At 35.5% G+C, this 15663-nt stretch overlaps 1 protein-coding gene and 1 long non-coding RNA gene across 2 annotated transcripts; one reads left to right on the top strand and one right to left on the bottom strand.

The window, feature by feature from the left end:
* Positions 1 to 4155: 4155 nt before the first annotated feature.
* On the bottom strand, positions 4156 to 7701 carry LOC309702071. The gene is made up of 3 exons (XR_014275360.1): positions 7532 to 7701; positions 6020 to 6130; positions 4156 to 5788 (listed from the first exon to the last, which is right to left on the bottom strand). It is a non-coding gene; the product is annotated as an uncharacterized lncRNA (long non-coding RNA).
* LOC309702070 (low affinity immunoglobulin gamma Fc region receptor III-A-like) lies at positions 6782 to 14324 on the top strand. Its single transcript, XM_082526478.1, has 11 exons — positions 6782 to 6829; positions 7003 to 7102; positions 8792 to 8858; positions 10191 to 10253; positions 10333 to 10386; positions 10671 to 10931; positions 11529 to 11786; positions 11867 to 12010; positions 12228 to 12281; positions 13378 to 13446; positions 13910 to 14324. The coding sequence occupies exons 4-11, from the start codon at positions 10223 to 10225 to the stop codon at positions 13999 to 14001; spliced, it is 963 nt and encodes a 320-aa protein (XP_082382604.1). The 5' UTR covers positions 6782 to 6829; positions 7003 to 7102; positions 8792 to 8858; positions 10191 to 10222; the 3' UTR covers positions 14002 to 14324.
* The last annotated feature ends 1339 nt before the right edge of the window (positions 14325 to 15663 follow it).

Below are 15663 nucleotides of genomic sequence, written 5' to 3'. Positions count from 1 at the left end.
TCAGTTTTCATTTCAAAGTAGAGGAATAAAGATAAGGTTGTAACTTACATTTCTGCGAGGAAAAAGCAAAAAGAAATGCAAGCACATGCAGAAACCTGTAACACACAATAGATTACACCACTAAAATCATAAAACGTAAAACATTTTGTATATAACTTTATAATTGTAAAGTTGTATACAAATCATCCGTTCTAAAAATTTCAGCATGGGTTAAATTTTTTCTTTATTGTATTTGATAAAGAACATATTGTTTTAAAATAGACTTGGTCTTTAGTGTTTTGGCTACAAAACCTTGTTGATTTATTTATGTATTTTTCATTTGTACAAGCAAAAAATGTTAAATAAGAAATATTTTGCATATATAAAAATATATAAAATATAAAATGCCACCAAATCAAAACAAAAACTGACAACTTTTTTTTAGTACAGTTTGCATACCTGTTTTGTTAAAACAAGCAACATGACTTGCACTGTCAACAGTTGGAACTGCTGAGAAGTGAAAGGAATAAAAAGAAAAAGCATTGTACTTTGCTCCTGGTCATCTCTTATCAGAAAAGGTGTGTCAGATTATATGTCACACCTTTCCATCCTATCTGCTAGATGAGGGTTGGGGACCTCCAGTCCTTGAGGGCCAGTGTCCTGCAGGTTTTAGATGTGTGCTTGATCCAACACAGCTGATTTAAATGGCCAAATGACCTCCTCAACGTGTCATGAAGGCTGTGTCCCAATCCAGCGACCGCACGCTTTGTAGTACGCGCAGTTCGCGGACTACGTACGGCGGGTACTACGAAGTACGAGAAGTGCAAGGCTTGTGAAATGGGACGGTCTGGCCTTCGTTGCGCTGCTCAGGTTGCCTAGCAACCATGATACTAACCACAAGAAACGTTTCATACAGCATTGTTTGACAGAAATGAAGGAGAAAAAATGTTTTTTTGTTCGTTCATTTTTTTCACGAGATCATTTTGATTTGTTGAGTATCTGAGGCTGAGACCACAGGACTGTAAAACATGATTGTTGGGCTTCATTTCTGAAAAATAAACAGTCATTTAAACATTAGTTAGTAAATAACAATTAGCTAATGTTGTCCATGAGACTAAAGTCATCTCACTTTGGTAATGTAAATATAATATGGCCAATATTATAGTATTGTCAGATTATTATGATATATATATCCAATATATATATATATATATATTACAGCTGTGAGCTTGAACTCTGTGTCAAAGATTCAACTTGCAGTTATTTATATTTCCTATCACCTTAAATCTTCACTCAAAGACAAGTATCTTTGACAGTGTATATATAGATGTATTATATATAAAAGACAAATATTGATCATTTAATATGTTGGCATTACTAAATTTGGCTCAATGCTTACATATATGTGTAAAAAGGAAATGCTGTGATAACTGCTGATAAGTAGACTGATCTATTAAATATTCCTTTAATAAGGAATATTAAAGGAATGTTTCTCTTCTTTGATTGAAGAGAAAGTGTACAGTACATACAGTAAGATCAGCCTTAATTTAGTTTTATTTATTGAACACTCAATTATATATTAATTATATATTATATATTAGAAATTTGTTATGAAATAAAATAAGCTTACCATAAAATAATCTTGTCAATAAAACACATAGTAGTCCAATACAATTAACACAAAAAGTTCATGTCTGATAAACAAGTGGTTTCTATAAATATTTGACTGGAATGAAAAACATAACAACAACATAAAAAAGTCATGTTCATGTTACCAGAAAAATGTGTGCAGGTATAACATAAAAAACTAAGGTTAACCAAACATAACTTAATTTCGTGCAACCAATGTACATATTTTTTTATGTTTATCCCACAGATTATTTTTTTCAGTGCACTTTCAAATGTACACACTCGTAGGCCTGCAGGAATATCTGGACCAAAGCCAATCACAGAGGTCCCCACCTCTGACTGTCTCTGATTGGTTTAGAACACGACATGTGCATAATGTGTGTCTGTTGTTGAACACACGGAGACTTTCAGAGACTTTCAGAGTTGTGGAAACTTTTTATTTTTTTAGTCGCACCATTGAGAAATGGTCACATTTCTGACCACATTGGTCGCACTCTAGAGCCCCGATAAAGCATATAAACAATTGCAGCAATATGATACAACAAACACAGCAGGACTACTAATCCAAAATACTCAAAGCTTCATAGAACTGAAACAAACATTTATTTTTCGGTCCAGAAAAAGAGAGAGAGTGCAGGACAGACAGACAGGTGACAGTCTCAGGTGTATACACTGCTACAAAACAGCACAAGAGAAGGAGGATTTAGTGTTTGTGTTATTACGAGTGCTAAACAAGAAGAGTTCCCAGATGGTACAGTGGACACATGTGTGACTCCTGTGATTAAAGCATCTTTCTTTCAGCTTAACGAGTGAACCGTCAGCTCGTTCAAACACACGTTAAAGTCCGTTTTGGCTCGACACCACCGAACAGAGGCAGCAATATAACATAGCTAACATTAACAGTGCAGTGAATCCTGCTTGTGCCGTGATATTCAGGACTACAAACCGAGCAGCATCACTGACTTTCAGCTTGTTGTGTTTGTGGATATATGACTGACTTTAATTATCCACAAAATCATCACAATCTCTGTAAGATTAAAGTCAACTATTGAACGGTGTATATTTTAAAGTAAAGGTTTTAAAACCAAATTAACTCTGCAAGTACAATGTTGCTAATGTCACAAAACATTGCCGACATGTGGCCAACAATAATGTTTAAATGTTCTGCATTATTAAACGTTCGCACATAAATAAGTGACATAATATTCAGTTCTTACTTTTGAAAGTTTACTCTTCGGGCGCCCCACTTCAGCCATCTGCTGTTGTTTTTTCAAACAAAATATCCCCATCCACCGCAGCGCTATGAATTGTGGGATATATGGGGCCATGAAGTCTACACTGGACCACACTTGAAATTTGGGGAAATGAAAGGCGCTGTCACTACCTGATCCGTACTGGAAACCCGATCGGTACCACGCATGTGCAAAAGGTGTCTACTTCCGGCCGAAGCGTTTTATGATAGTTATGGGTCATCTCTTAAAATGTTTGCAATAATGAAACATTTCAATATAATGTAGACAAAAACGAAAAATAAAAAGATAGTTACGGATCAGGACTCCCCGATCCGTACCGTGTATATGCAAATGTTTTCTTCTTCTTCTGTATCATTCAATGGCATTTTACTCCCCAGTGTAGGAGGATACCGCCACCTGCTGACCGAGCCAATGAATCCTATTGTAAGCTGAACTAGCGTCATTACAAATACATTGATTTAGTGATAGTTGAGTGTGTTTATGCATGTCAGTGAAGAGAGAATTGTTGGAATAGTGACGATGATGTCCACTATTACTGTCAATTGTCAGTAAACACTTAATCTGTCTGATGAATCTTGACGTGACCATTATTAAGTCTGTAATTAGGCGCAATTAGGTGTAATTCTTCTTATTTTACGGCGATGTTGTTCAATCGGGGACGCTCTCTGTTGAGGAGAAAATTATTAATTTGTTTGTATACGGATTATCCATTGTTTAAATGTCCCGGGCAGTCGAAAAGGAGGCAGAGCTGTTGAGAAATGCTAGGAGCTAACTGGGCGCTAACTGTGTCATTCAAATACATTAACTGTCGCAATTAAGGCAAAGAGAGGAAGTGACGTAAGATTTGCGCATGCGTGGTACTGATCAGGTTTCCCGTACGGATCGGGTAGTGACAGGCGCATTTGTCAACTGCATTTGGAGTACACTTCGAATTGGGACAGGAACACCCTTTGTCACGTCGCTGTGATGTAATCAGTCTCCAAATGCGCACTACGAAGCGTGTGGTCGCTGGTTTGAGACACAACCGAAGTTCTCCAGAGGCCTGTTGAGGAGGTCATTTGGCCATTTAAATCAGCTGTGTTGGATCAAGGACACATCTAAAACCTGCAGGACACCGGCCCTCGAGGCCTGGAGTTTGACATGTGTGTTTTACATATTTGCACAGCTCTGACATCATGAAGTCTCTTCAGAGAGACTTTAGAATTTCAACTACGCAGTTTACCTTACATTAAACTATTACATCTGCAATGACATGTGCTATATATGTACTATTCTTACATAATACCAATAATAACGCTGTGAAATGAAAAAAAAATAGATAGACTTAAAGGGAAATTAGAAAAAAACTACTAGAAACATTTTTTTATTAGATTTTAATTCAATTTCCACATGGATGAAATGGACCCAAAAATACAAAAAAAGAAAATACAAAAAAAAAAATCTATATCAAGTTTAGATTTGCATGAATATGCACTTGAGCAGATATACGGTTTAATCACACTGCATTTATTTCTCTCGTTTCATTAAGCTGCTTCTGGTTAAATAAAAAAAAAAAACAGTTGTGTTTTGACATTGCTTCATTTCACATAAATTCAAGTGAAAATAAGCTTCTGCATCCACTAACAGTAAGCATTGATTCATTGCTTCATAATTCTTAAATTTATCTGTTCTGTATCTTTTAAGCAATTTCCCTAATGTGCCAGGGAAAAAAACAAAAAGGGGTTTTTGGACGTGTAAAAGATAGCTCTTAAATAAGTTTAAATGTAATTGTTTCATTTTTTTCCATTTAAGTTTGCATATATGGAAAAAGACACTTATGGTGAAGAACATGAACAACTATGTGAACTTACATTAGCATCATTTGTGGTTTGCTTTATTTTCTTTAATAATCTTGAATATTTGCATACACATTGTCAGGTTTCCTGGGTCGTTGACCCAGTGTTTTCTGTTTTGTCATGTTCAGTTTATTTTCACATCGATGTTTTCTGTGTCAGCCTGTCTGCTAGTGTATCATGTTCCAGTTCCTTCCATGCATTATTAGTTTGACTAAGTTCAGCTGTGCTCTCACCTGTCTCCAATCGTTGTCATGGTTAGTCACGTATTTATGCCCTCTGTTCCCTTCAGCCCTTGTCGTGTCATTGATGTTGATGTCGTCTCTCCGCATGTATGTTCAGTTCAGTCAGTCAGTCAATCAGCCGGTCCAGTCCAGTCAGCCAGTTAGTTCAGTCACCCAGCCAGTCATTTCAGTTCATGTTCTGTTAATCCAGCCTGCCTACAATAAAACACCATTATCCTGCACCGTGAGTCCTGCGTTTGGGTCATCTCTTCCTCGCCTCCACACACGACACGCCTGACACACATTAAATGGCACTCATCTTTTTTCCCATTATGTCCATGTCTTTCTATAGTTTATTCTCTTTTACTCTCAAATTGGGTTATATGTTGATAAAATGATTTTGTCAGCTTAGTTAAACCTAAAGGTTGGTCAGTGTAGTTAATATCTGACCTCTCTATAGGGATGATTGTGTAGTGGTACCAATTATAATATCCATTGATATTCATCAGAGCAAAGAGCTTCTTGAGATCTGTTTCCTTTTAGATGTAACTACTCTCCTTTATTTCCTCCAGCAACTGCTCTATTTTCAGGATTTTTCTCTCACAATCGTTCTTTTTCTTATCCAGTGCCCATTGAGCATGTAGAAGGTTTTGTTTTTGTGTTAATAATGCCTCTGGTTTTTCAGATGTGTCTTTTTGTGTTAGTTTCATCTCCACTAAGTGAAGCTGCTCTTTGTTTTTCCGGAGTTGCTCCTTCACGTCATCAAGTTCATCCTCTAATTGTTTTTCCTGGTTCTCCAGTTCCTTTTTCAGTTTCTTCATTGCATCAGCAGCACCAGCAGCATCACCCTTCTCAGTGTCAGATCTAAAACCTGTGAAAACCAGACATGTCAGTGAGTTATGCATTTATGCAATATTCCCTAGTAAATAATATTGCAGTACTGTAGAGCTTCTCTGATAGCATTTTATTCCACAATGAAACCACTTAAAAAGATTTTGGAGTATTTAATAAGCCCACTACATTTACTTAAAATTTATGGTCATCAATATACTTGTTTTAAATTGAAATAAGTAGTTTTAACGATAAGTGAGCTGAGACTTACGTCTATATAGCCACATGGCATTGCCACCACCCAAAATCAGTCCAGCAGCGCCAAACAGGAGAGCCATAGTAATGCAGGGGTTTAAAGTGTTACCGGATTTGCACTTTTTTACTGGCAAAAAGAGAGAATCAAATACTGAAGCAAGGTAACGTAAAAGCACAAGACAAATAACATCATCTTATAAGGTAACTTTCATTAACTAAATCATGTATAGAGAACAGAATTATTCATATTTAATAATTGTCATTCTGTTATTATTATTATTATTTTCATTATTATTATTATTGTTTATTATTGTTATTATTATTAATAATAATAATAATAACAATCTCACTACTATGAATTGAATAAAAAAATAAATAAAAGTTAAGACATCTAGCAGAGAAATTAACAGAAATAAACAATGATTTGGCTGTTTGAGGTTTTATAGGATTATATATGTGTGTGTATATATATATTACATATGCATTACCAGTCAAAAATGTGGACACACCTTCTTATTCGGCATTTGTTCTTTATTTTTACTACTTTCTAGATTGTAGATACATACTGAAGACATCAAATATATGAGCCATGATATATTCACTTATGTAGCAAAGAAAAATTGATAACCAACTTCAAATATGTTTTATACTTTAGATTCCTTAAAGTAGGTTGCCTTTGTCTTGTTGACAGCGCTGCAAACCCTTGGCCTGCATGATTTAGTCGCCTGAAATGGTTTTTACTTCACAGGTGTACCTTGTTAGGGTTCATTTGTGGAATTTTTTGCCTTCTTAATGGGGATGGGACCATCAGTTGTGCAGAATTCAGGTAGATACACAGCTGACAGCCCTATTTGACAACTGTTAGAATTCATATTATGACATGAACAAATCAGCTAAATAAAGAGGAATGAAAGTCCGTCATTACTTAAGAACTGAAGTCAGTTCGTCCAGAAAATAGCTAAAACTTTTAATGTGTCCACAAAAATCATTAACCACTAGGATGAAACTGGCTCACATGAGGACTGCCCCAGGAAAGGAAGACCAAGAGTCACCTCTGCTGCTGAGGATAAATTCATCCTAGTCACCAGCCTCAGAAATGGTAAGTTAGCAGCACTTCAGTTCTTTTTCCACAATAAAAGTAATTTAGAAACAATAAACACACAATTCATATTCTGTGACTTATTTTCCATCATGTAATTGAGCTTCTCTGTTGTATCTCTGTTATACAATAATGTGACTACTATATCATTAAGAGTTAGTACACATGGGCCATGAAGGGATGTTCATACAAGGTTGAGATATTTAAATAATGCTCAACTGGTACTGGAGGGCCAGAAGTTTACTAGTGTACTATACAATTCCACTACCCTAAACCACTTTAGAAGGCAGGATTAATCCTTCCTTTCAAAATTTGTAATATGTCAAAAGAAAACCATGAATGTATCCACATTAATTTGAGAATGCAGCAGTATTTGAAACTTGATCAGAGCTTACGAAGACGATATAGCATAGTAATGTATTTACTTACCAACAAAAGGCTCGCCAAAACACTCGCCAAAACAAAAATTCTCCCCTCAGTAAGCTGTGCTCAGAAACCTCAGACTCATCTGTACTTTGATCATGACTATATAAAAAGGGTGGTGGTTTCTGTGTATGCATGTGTGTGTGTGTGAAGGAAGGAACTTCTAAGATATACAATTCGGCATGGGTGCATGGACACTACAGAGAGATAATATGTAGTTCACCCTTACAACATGGTAATGAAAGAAAGCTTTAAACAATTACATAAATTCAGAAAGATCCTGTGGTTAGCAACAGGTTTTAGTGACTGCTAATTTTTAAAAAATGTTTTATTGTTTCAGCAAAAAAACCAGACTGGCTAATATTTAATCCAAGATACTGTTAGATAGATAATATGACAGATTTGTACCTGGAACACACTGTTCTTTGGCACACAATGTACATACAGGCTTGTATAAAAGTATAAATGCTTCATTTTTGTTTAACTAAGATTACGGTAAAAATTACATTAAACAGGACAAATGTGTACTTCAGTTTTTATTTCCAAGTAGAGGAATAAACACAAGGTTGTAAGCCAAAAGAAATGCAAGCACATGCAGAAACTAGTAACACATGATGGTCATGTGATTGCATCAGTCAAAGCAAATGAAATGATAAAACATAAAACATAATTGTAAAGTTGCATAGAAATCATCCATGCTGAAAATCCTAGCATGTTCACAATAAAGAACAAATTGTAATAAAATAATCTTAGTGTTTTGGCTACAAAACCTTGTTAATTTTTTTGTTTTTAATTTGTAAAAGCAAATAAAAAAAGGATAGATAAGAAATATATAAATAAATGTATTTAACAATAACTATATTAAATATACTACGCCGACATAAAAGAACAAAAAAATATTAGTAAATTTTAATACAGTTTACATACCGTTTTAGTTAAACCAAGCAACAACATTCACTGTCAACACTCCAAAGTGCTCAGAAGGGGTAGAAAATAAATGCTGAAAGCCATGTACTTTGCACCTGGTCATCTCTTATCTCCTTATTTTATAAATTTGTAAGCAAAAAAGGATGAATAAGAAGTATTTTGTTTTGTTATAAAAAGGGGAAAAATACTATAAACGTTTTCATTAGGTTTTACTTAGTTACTGTACAAATTCCAAAAAGTAGACAATACAATGATCGAAAAAACAACATAAACAACAAAAAAAAAAAACAGGGATATCTATATCATGTTTCAAACATTTGCTTTTTTTTTGGGCTTCAGGTCTCTGGAATGGAAGGTCAGGGGTTCAAATCCACTGAACGGCTACCCAGAGGTACTCCTGAGCAAGGTACTGTCCCTACACACTGCTCCCTGGGTTTCTGATTTGCAGTTGCCCACTGCTTCACTGAGTGAATGGGTTAAATGCAGAGAGAGTAATTTCCCCATTCACTTAAAAAAAATTAATTACAATATCAACAATTCACTTGTGTTTTAAAGTGAAATATGGAGTTTTATGAATAAGTGAGCTGAGACTTAGGTGTAGATTTCCTTATGATACCAACTATCAAACCACCTGCAATCAGTCCACAATTGTAAAACCCACCACCTTGGAAGTGTACACTGAAAAGAAATACAATATCTGGCATCAATGAAATCATGTATAGAAGACAGCCCAATTAATATTTAATGCAATTAATCAATCAATCTAATTATAAATATCTCAGTATATTAAACAAAAATATAATATAATCAAAAAACATGTGATATATTCAGCTACAAATTAATTTTACTGTAATAAATCCAAATTAAATATAATATAGGCGTATCAAAACAATTTACTGACTCAGGATAACAGCCCGGATTTTATTTCAAAAGCAATTAATTTATTCTATTATTAAAATAAAAATATTAAATTTTAATAAATATACATTTTATAAAGTTTACCGATATAAGGTTACATGAACAAGTAAGCCGACCTCTGCTTATGTCGGACTCAGTTAAATTTAAGGTCAAAGTTCTCCAGTAAAATCGTTTTTACTTCCAGATTTGTGATGTCTAATCTCAGGTAATCTTAGTGTTTGAAGATTTAAGTTGACCTTGGTGCACCTGTCACAAACTTGATGGCATGATAGAGAAAATAAATTCTGCCTTATCAGACTACTGTTACACCCCTTGTACTTTATAAGGTTCAATGTTCATTTCATCTGTAAATAATATATGTACTGAGGAGTGTAAAATGGCTAACAGCAGAGGGCAGAGTGGAACTAAGAAAAAGTGAAGGGAGAGGAAAACAGCCTTTACTGAATGTTATAATGCAGAGGAATGAAGATTAGTTCTGGATAGTTTTTACCTTGGGTTCAATCCGCTGTGTAATCATTTGCCCCCCATTAGTCCAAGTATCTTTGTTTTGAAATGCTTGAGCTGGAACTCTAAAAACAAACAAATAACCCCCCCCCCCCCCCCCCCCCCAAAATGGCAATAAATAATTAATAATTTTAATTAATTAAATAAATAATTTAACTCCCCAAAACAGTAGCAAATAGCCAGCGAATGTGTCACATCTGTGACATTATTAGTGTATAGCACTAATATCTATTTCTACTTACAAGTTACACCATCAGCAATGCATTAAACAAGAAGAGGAAGTCCCAACCTACATCCTGCCTTTGTTGTATTTCAGTCTAATGTTCTCACAGTCAACAGTAACACATCATGGAGATTACAACTCTCAGCATCCGACTTTGTAAGTACTGATTCTACCAATTAATCATTCAATAGCAATCCTATATGTCTGATGCACAAAATTCCATTTGTCTCTTTAGTCACTGCTGTTTTAGTCCTGATGGCCGCACAAGCTGACCACAGTAACTTTGCTGGTGAGTAAGAAGCAGTTACTTGATATACCTGATATAAACTGACATTTAAGATTTCAACTACCTTCAAAACTGTTTGAAGCTCTGAAACTGTAGTCTTTAATGGTCTGCCTTTTTTAACACAAGCAGATCCTGCCTAGAAAATAATGTCACTGCCTCACAATCTAACAAAATTTGCACTTTTTTTGTTGTGTTTTGTAATACCTACACATTTTGAAAGATTTTTTTTTCTTGTTTCAAGAACAGATAATTCATTTGATTGCTTTCCTTCTTCATATCTGTCTCAGGTGCAGTTTTTGCTCGCATTGTTCCAGACAGGCATCAGTTCTTTGAATATGATAATGTCTCTGTACATTGTGAGGAAGATAACAGCATCAATGAATGGACTGTGAAGTGGAAATCCCATAAAATAGCAAACGCTTCCCTCACATTGAATATATCAGCATCACCCTGCACAATTTCTCCCATGTTTGAAAGACACAGTGGAGAATACTGGTGTGAAAATGAAAAGGGAGAACGAAGTGAGGTTGTGAACATTTCTGTCACTGGTATGTTGGGTGACTATATCCTTTATTTCTATGTTAATACTAACCTTTCTTTAAAATATCCCCTTATAAGGGGACAATCAAGATGAATATGAAGCACATTATTTATACTCAACAATGCACTAATACTCAATATTATCTGTTAACAAGAGATTACAAAAGTAGATAAGGGTACAGAGTAAAACCTATTACCCAGCAGAGTCTATAATACAAGGCTGGACCTACTATAGTTGTTTTAACACTTTTCATAAAAATGTAATATTCCATAGTTGGATGCTATTATTATTATTAACCTTTATTTTACCAGGAAAAGTCCCATTGAGATTAAAAACCTCTTTTTCAAGGGAGTCCTGGCCAAGAGGCGACAACATGTTAAAATTACAAAGTTGCATACATGTTATAAGTAACAATTACATTTTAAAAAACATTTTTCTCTGGCTCTCTCAATTTGGACTTAAAAGCATTTAATGAAATAAGATCTGCTATCTTCCAGTCTTTTTGCATCATGTTCCATGTAAAAGGGGCAGCATAAGTAATGTGATGTTTACTAAAACATGTAAAAAATTAACTGATAAAATATATTTTCATCACACTTCCCAGCTGGTTTTGTAATCTTGGAAAGTCCAATCATCCCTGTGAAGGAGGGAAATGAGGTGACCTTCAATTGTACAAACAAGAAAACTCAGTCAGAACACATAACTGACTTCTACAAAGATGGTTTATCTCTTGCGACCTGGTATCAAAGCAGCATGACCATCAAAAATGTCTCCAAGTCTGATGAAGGACTCTACAAGTGCAGCATATCAGGAGCTGGAGAATCACCTGAGAGCTGGTTAGCTGTTATAAAACAAAGCAAAGGTGATTTAGATCATATATATCCCTGTTTTGTTTGTTTTAATTTGTCTTTTTCTTAAATTGCTTTAATATCTTCAATGTAGCCTTTCTAGTGCCTCACAAAGAGACTGATCTTTCACAAAGTCCCCTCCCTAAAAAAGACATTCTGCTGTGGACTGTTATCTGTGCTTTATCTGCGGTTCTGTTGCTGCTGGTGGTGGGCCTACTTCTTCATAAGGGGCACAAAGGTATGGAAAATTTGTCTTACAGACTTCATTAACATGGTATTATTAGCATACTAATTCAAATATAAGCAATGTTTTTGCCTGATTGTAATAGATCAAAACAAGATTAGCAGGATTGCTAATTCTTCTAATGCATTAGCTGCTGACTTTGAATATTAGGCATCATTACATTAACCTTGACTTATCGTATTTGCTATCACTCCTCTGCTCTTTCTTTCAGTATCAGCCTGTTTTTCATCAGTACGGCTTTCACACTCACATGAAGACAACACCGGTGAGAACCTTGTTCAGTGGAATGTTGCTAATGCATTTCCATGTGAAAAACACAAAATTTGAAGTTGCCCAAACCACTTTGGCCTTTTCTCTAGATCCCACCCCTGTGTGACAATTTAAGATTAACATATAATTTAAATTTAGTTTAGTGTTATTTTATTATCAATAACAATCATTTTGTTTGGCCAAAGCCATATTTTCTCTTTTTTCAGCAGCTTTGCAAGCCTACAATTCAATAGTACCCTATGAACAGTCCTCTTCCACTTTCACACCTGTAGAAAGAGATGAGTGTAAATAAGAGAGATGCATTTAAGGTGGTCTCATCAGAGGAGGAAAATATAAATAAATAAATAAGAAAAGTCAAGACATACAAAAAGTTATATCATCAACAGTCCAATCTGTGTAACATCAGCCAAATCTGAGCAAAGGTCCCCCATAACTCATTCAGAATAAGCCAAATTCCCTCTATAGTGGCTATAGTATATTAAAGCCATACAAAATTTATCCTCGTGCTGTGCACATTTACAGAGTCGCAGGCCCTTCAAAGAACATAGTTTTGGTTCAAAATGTAGCATTTTTGATTAATATATTTTCAGCATTTTCAAATTCTCTTAATTTATTAAGTGTGGAAGCTTATATTCAACTGATGGCATTTTTATTGTTACAAGTTGTTACACTTATTTGTCACGTGTCACTCACACAGGGAATATATGAACTTACAGAGCAATGGAAAAAAAACCAAAAAACCATGCAGTTAACAAATACTGAGATTGTGAACATAAAGATTTAAACTGTTTCTATATCGAAATCATTTGGCAATTTAACAAAGACAAATATGTTTGAGTCATAGTTTAAGGACTGGAAGGATTACAGATTAGCCACCTGGAAATAGTTAGGGTCATTAAAACTCCAGCATAATTATTTGTTTTAAAAGGCTTAATAGTAATTAATGGTAATAGTAAAGTAGTAGTAAAGAAAGGTAAAGTTTTATTAGTCCTTTACATTTCATGCCTAAATGAATTAAATACTTAAATAAATAACAATAGTGTGACAAAGAGCCTTTTAGTGTTTAGGTTTTATCTTATGTTTGTTGTTAGATGGAGACAGTTCCATTGATCCAGACGATGTCATGTATGCCACTGTTAAAAACCACTGGAAGAAAAAAGGTACCCAAACACACACGCACACGCATATCTAAAAATGGTAAATGGCCTGTATTTATATAGCGCTTTATTAGTCCCTAAGGACCCCAAAGCGCTTTACATATCCAGTCATCCACCCATTCACACACACATTCACACACTTTCACACACTGGTGATGGCAAGCTACATTGTAGCCACAGCCACCCTATCTATCACCTTATCTATCTATCTATCTATCTATCTATCTATCTATCTATCTATCTATCTATCTAGTGATCAGTATTAATAATGATTTGTAAAAAATAATAATTCAATATGCATGTTTTACAAATGGAAAGAAAAATTATTTCCCATCTGTTCTGTTCATCCTGATGTGATGACCAAATGACAAAGTTTCTGGGATTTTGCTACCTGGACAATTGAACATGCATTAAGAGAAAAAAAAGTTTATTGATAAAGAGTCAGATACCTTTGTTTCCAACACAGAACGAAAAGTGTCCAGAGAAGAAATGAATCCATGCTGTCAAGAAGAGACTGTCATCTATTCTTCAGTCAAGGATGTTCAGCCTCATACATAGTTTATTTGCTGGACTTATAAACCATTATCTAATGTTGGCCTAACATGTGTCACAAATGAAAAAAACTGAGAAAGACATTAAAAAAAGACAAAATGATCACTAATAATATTATTTTGAAATATGAAAAAACAGCCTTAACTGTCATTACAGGTATCATCCCAAAAAGATAGCCCCTCCCCCAAATGGCACATTAAAGTTCTTTTATACGTATGTTGGAAATTAATTTTATCTGCCTATGAACTTTTAAAGAATGTCAGCATTTGTCTACATATCTCTTTCTCCATCCATTGTAATTTTAAATAGCATCAATAAAGGACAAAGAAACCAAGTACTGGGGTTTTGTTTTTTGTTTTTTGTCAGCAGTTATTATAGTGCAAGGTTTTATTGAACACTGGTGTCACAGGACAGTGTTTGGAATTGTCTCAAATTAACTTTACTTACAATTTATTCCTAACCCTATTCATGTTAACAGATCACGATTTCAGGAAGTACAAAAAGTACAGAAACCACTGGAGAGCCAAATATATTTCACTTCCAAAAAAACATCAATAAAGTTCTACTATCATTTCCTCAAGTTCAAATAATTATATCTTCTTTCTGAAATAATCATATTCAAAGTATGTTGGATATGATTGCAGTGGTAAAAGTAACTTCTGCATTTTGTTACAGATACACACAAACTTACCACGTTCAGTAACGGCTGTTTTGGGGGTTTTTCCAGCACAGTTTCAAAGTGTGTGAGTTAGTGGGACAGTTGACCTAGACTGACCCCCCCCCCCCCCCCCCACACACACACACACGCACATACATACTGCCTCTATTTTGGTCTCTGTCTCAGTCACATTAGTGTCAGATAACCACTTTGTCTTACTTGCTCGGTTTGTCAACGGCTGAAGATGCTGAAGATGAACACAGCTGCTACCTCTTTTTAAATACATTCACTGTGGTTAGTTACTAACACAGTGTGGACTGCTTTTAGATTTTTTTTAGACGCAACAACATTGTCATCCCCTATGTAGCCGGTGTATCAGAAAAACTCAGGAGAGTTTTCTCCAAGCATGACATCCCAGTGTATTTCAGACCCAGCAACACACTCAGACAGAAACTGGTTCACCCGAAAGACAAAACGCCAAAGCACAAACTTAACAATGTGGTGTATGCTGTACAGTGCAGTGAGGAATGCCCAGACCTCTACATTGGAGAGACCAAACAGCCACTTCACAAGCGCATGGCACAACACAGAAGAGCCACCTCCACAGGACAAGACTCAGCAGTCCATCTGCATCTTAAGGATAAAGGACACTCTTTCGAGGATGCCAATGTTCACATTTTGGACAGAGGACAGATGGTTTGAAAGAGGAGTGAAAGAAGCCATCTATGTCCACTGTGAGCGACCATCTTTGAACAGAGGCGGGGGTTTACGACACCAACTCTCTGCCATCTATAATCCAGTTTTGACATCCCTTCCCAGACGCCTTAACGCCCACTCACATCCTGGGCCATCTGACCTCAGGAATTCGCATGACAAGGTGGGGCCAGGTTTCACAATGAACTCACCTGAAACTCTGGCTGATTGGGTCGCACACCCAATTTCACACCTTGTCTCAGGTGATTAGAGGATCATCAGGGGGTCCTTTTGTCCCTCTGTGGGGGGTCACTCCC

Source organism: Aulonocara stuartgranti (assembly GCF_965226115.1).
Source record: "Aulonocara stuartgranti genome assembly, chromosome: 3".
In the NCBI taxonomy this organism is placed as follows: domain Eukaryota; kingdom Metazoa; phylum Chordata; class Actinopteri; order Cichliformes; family Cichlidae; genus Aulonocara; species Aulonocara stuartgranti.
Note: the sequence above shows the minus strand (reverse complement) of the source record. Positions and strands in the feature narration are given on the sequence as shown.

Coding starts and splice junctions, on each gene's coding strand:
- LOC309702070 (XM_082526478.1), top strand. CDS start 10,223: ATGGAGATTACAACTCTCAGCATCCGACTTT. Junction 10,254..10,332: donor AACTCTCAGCATCCGACTTT/GTAAGTACTGAT, acceptor TTGTCTCTTTAG/TCACTGCTGTTTTAGTCCTG. Junction 10,387..10,670: donor TGACCACAGTAACTTTGCTG/GTGAGTAAGAAG, acceptor TATCTGTCTCAG/GTGCAGTTTTTGCTCGCATT.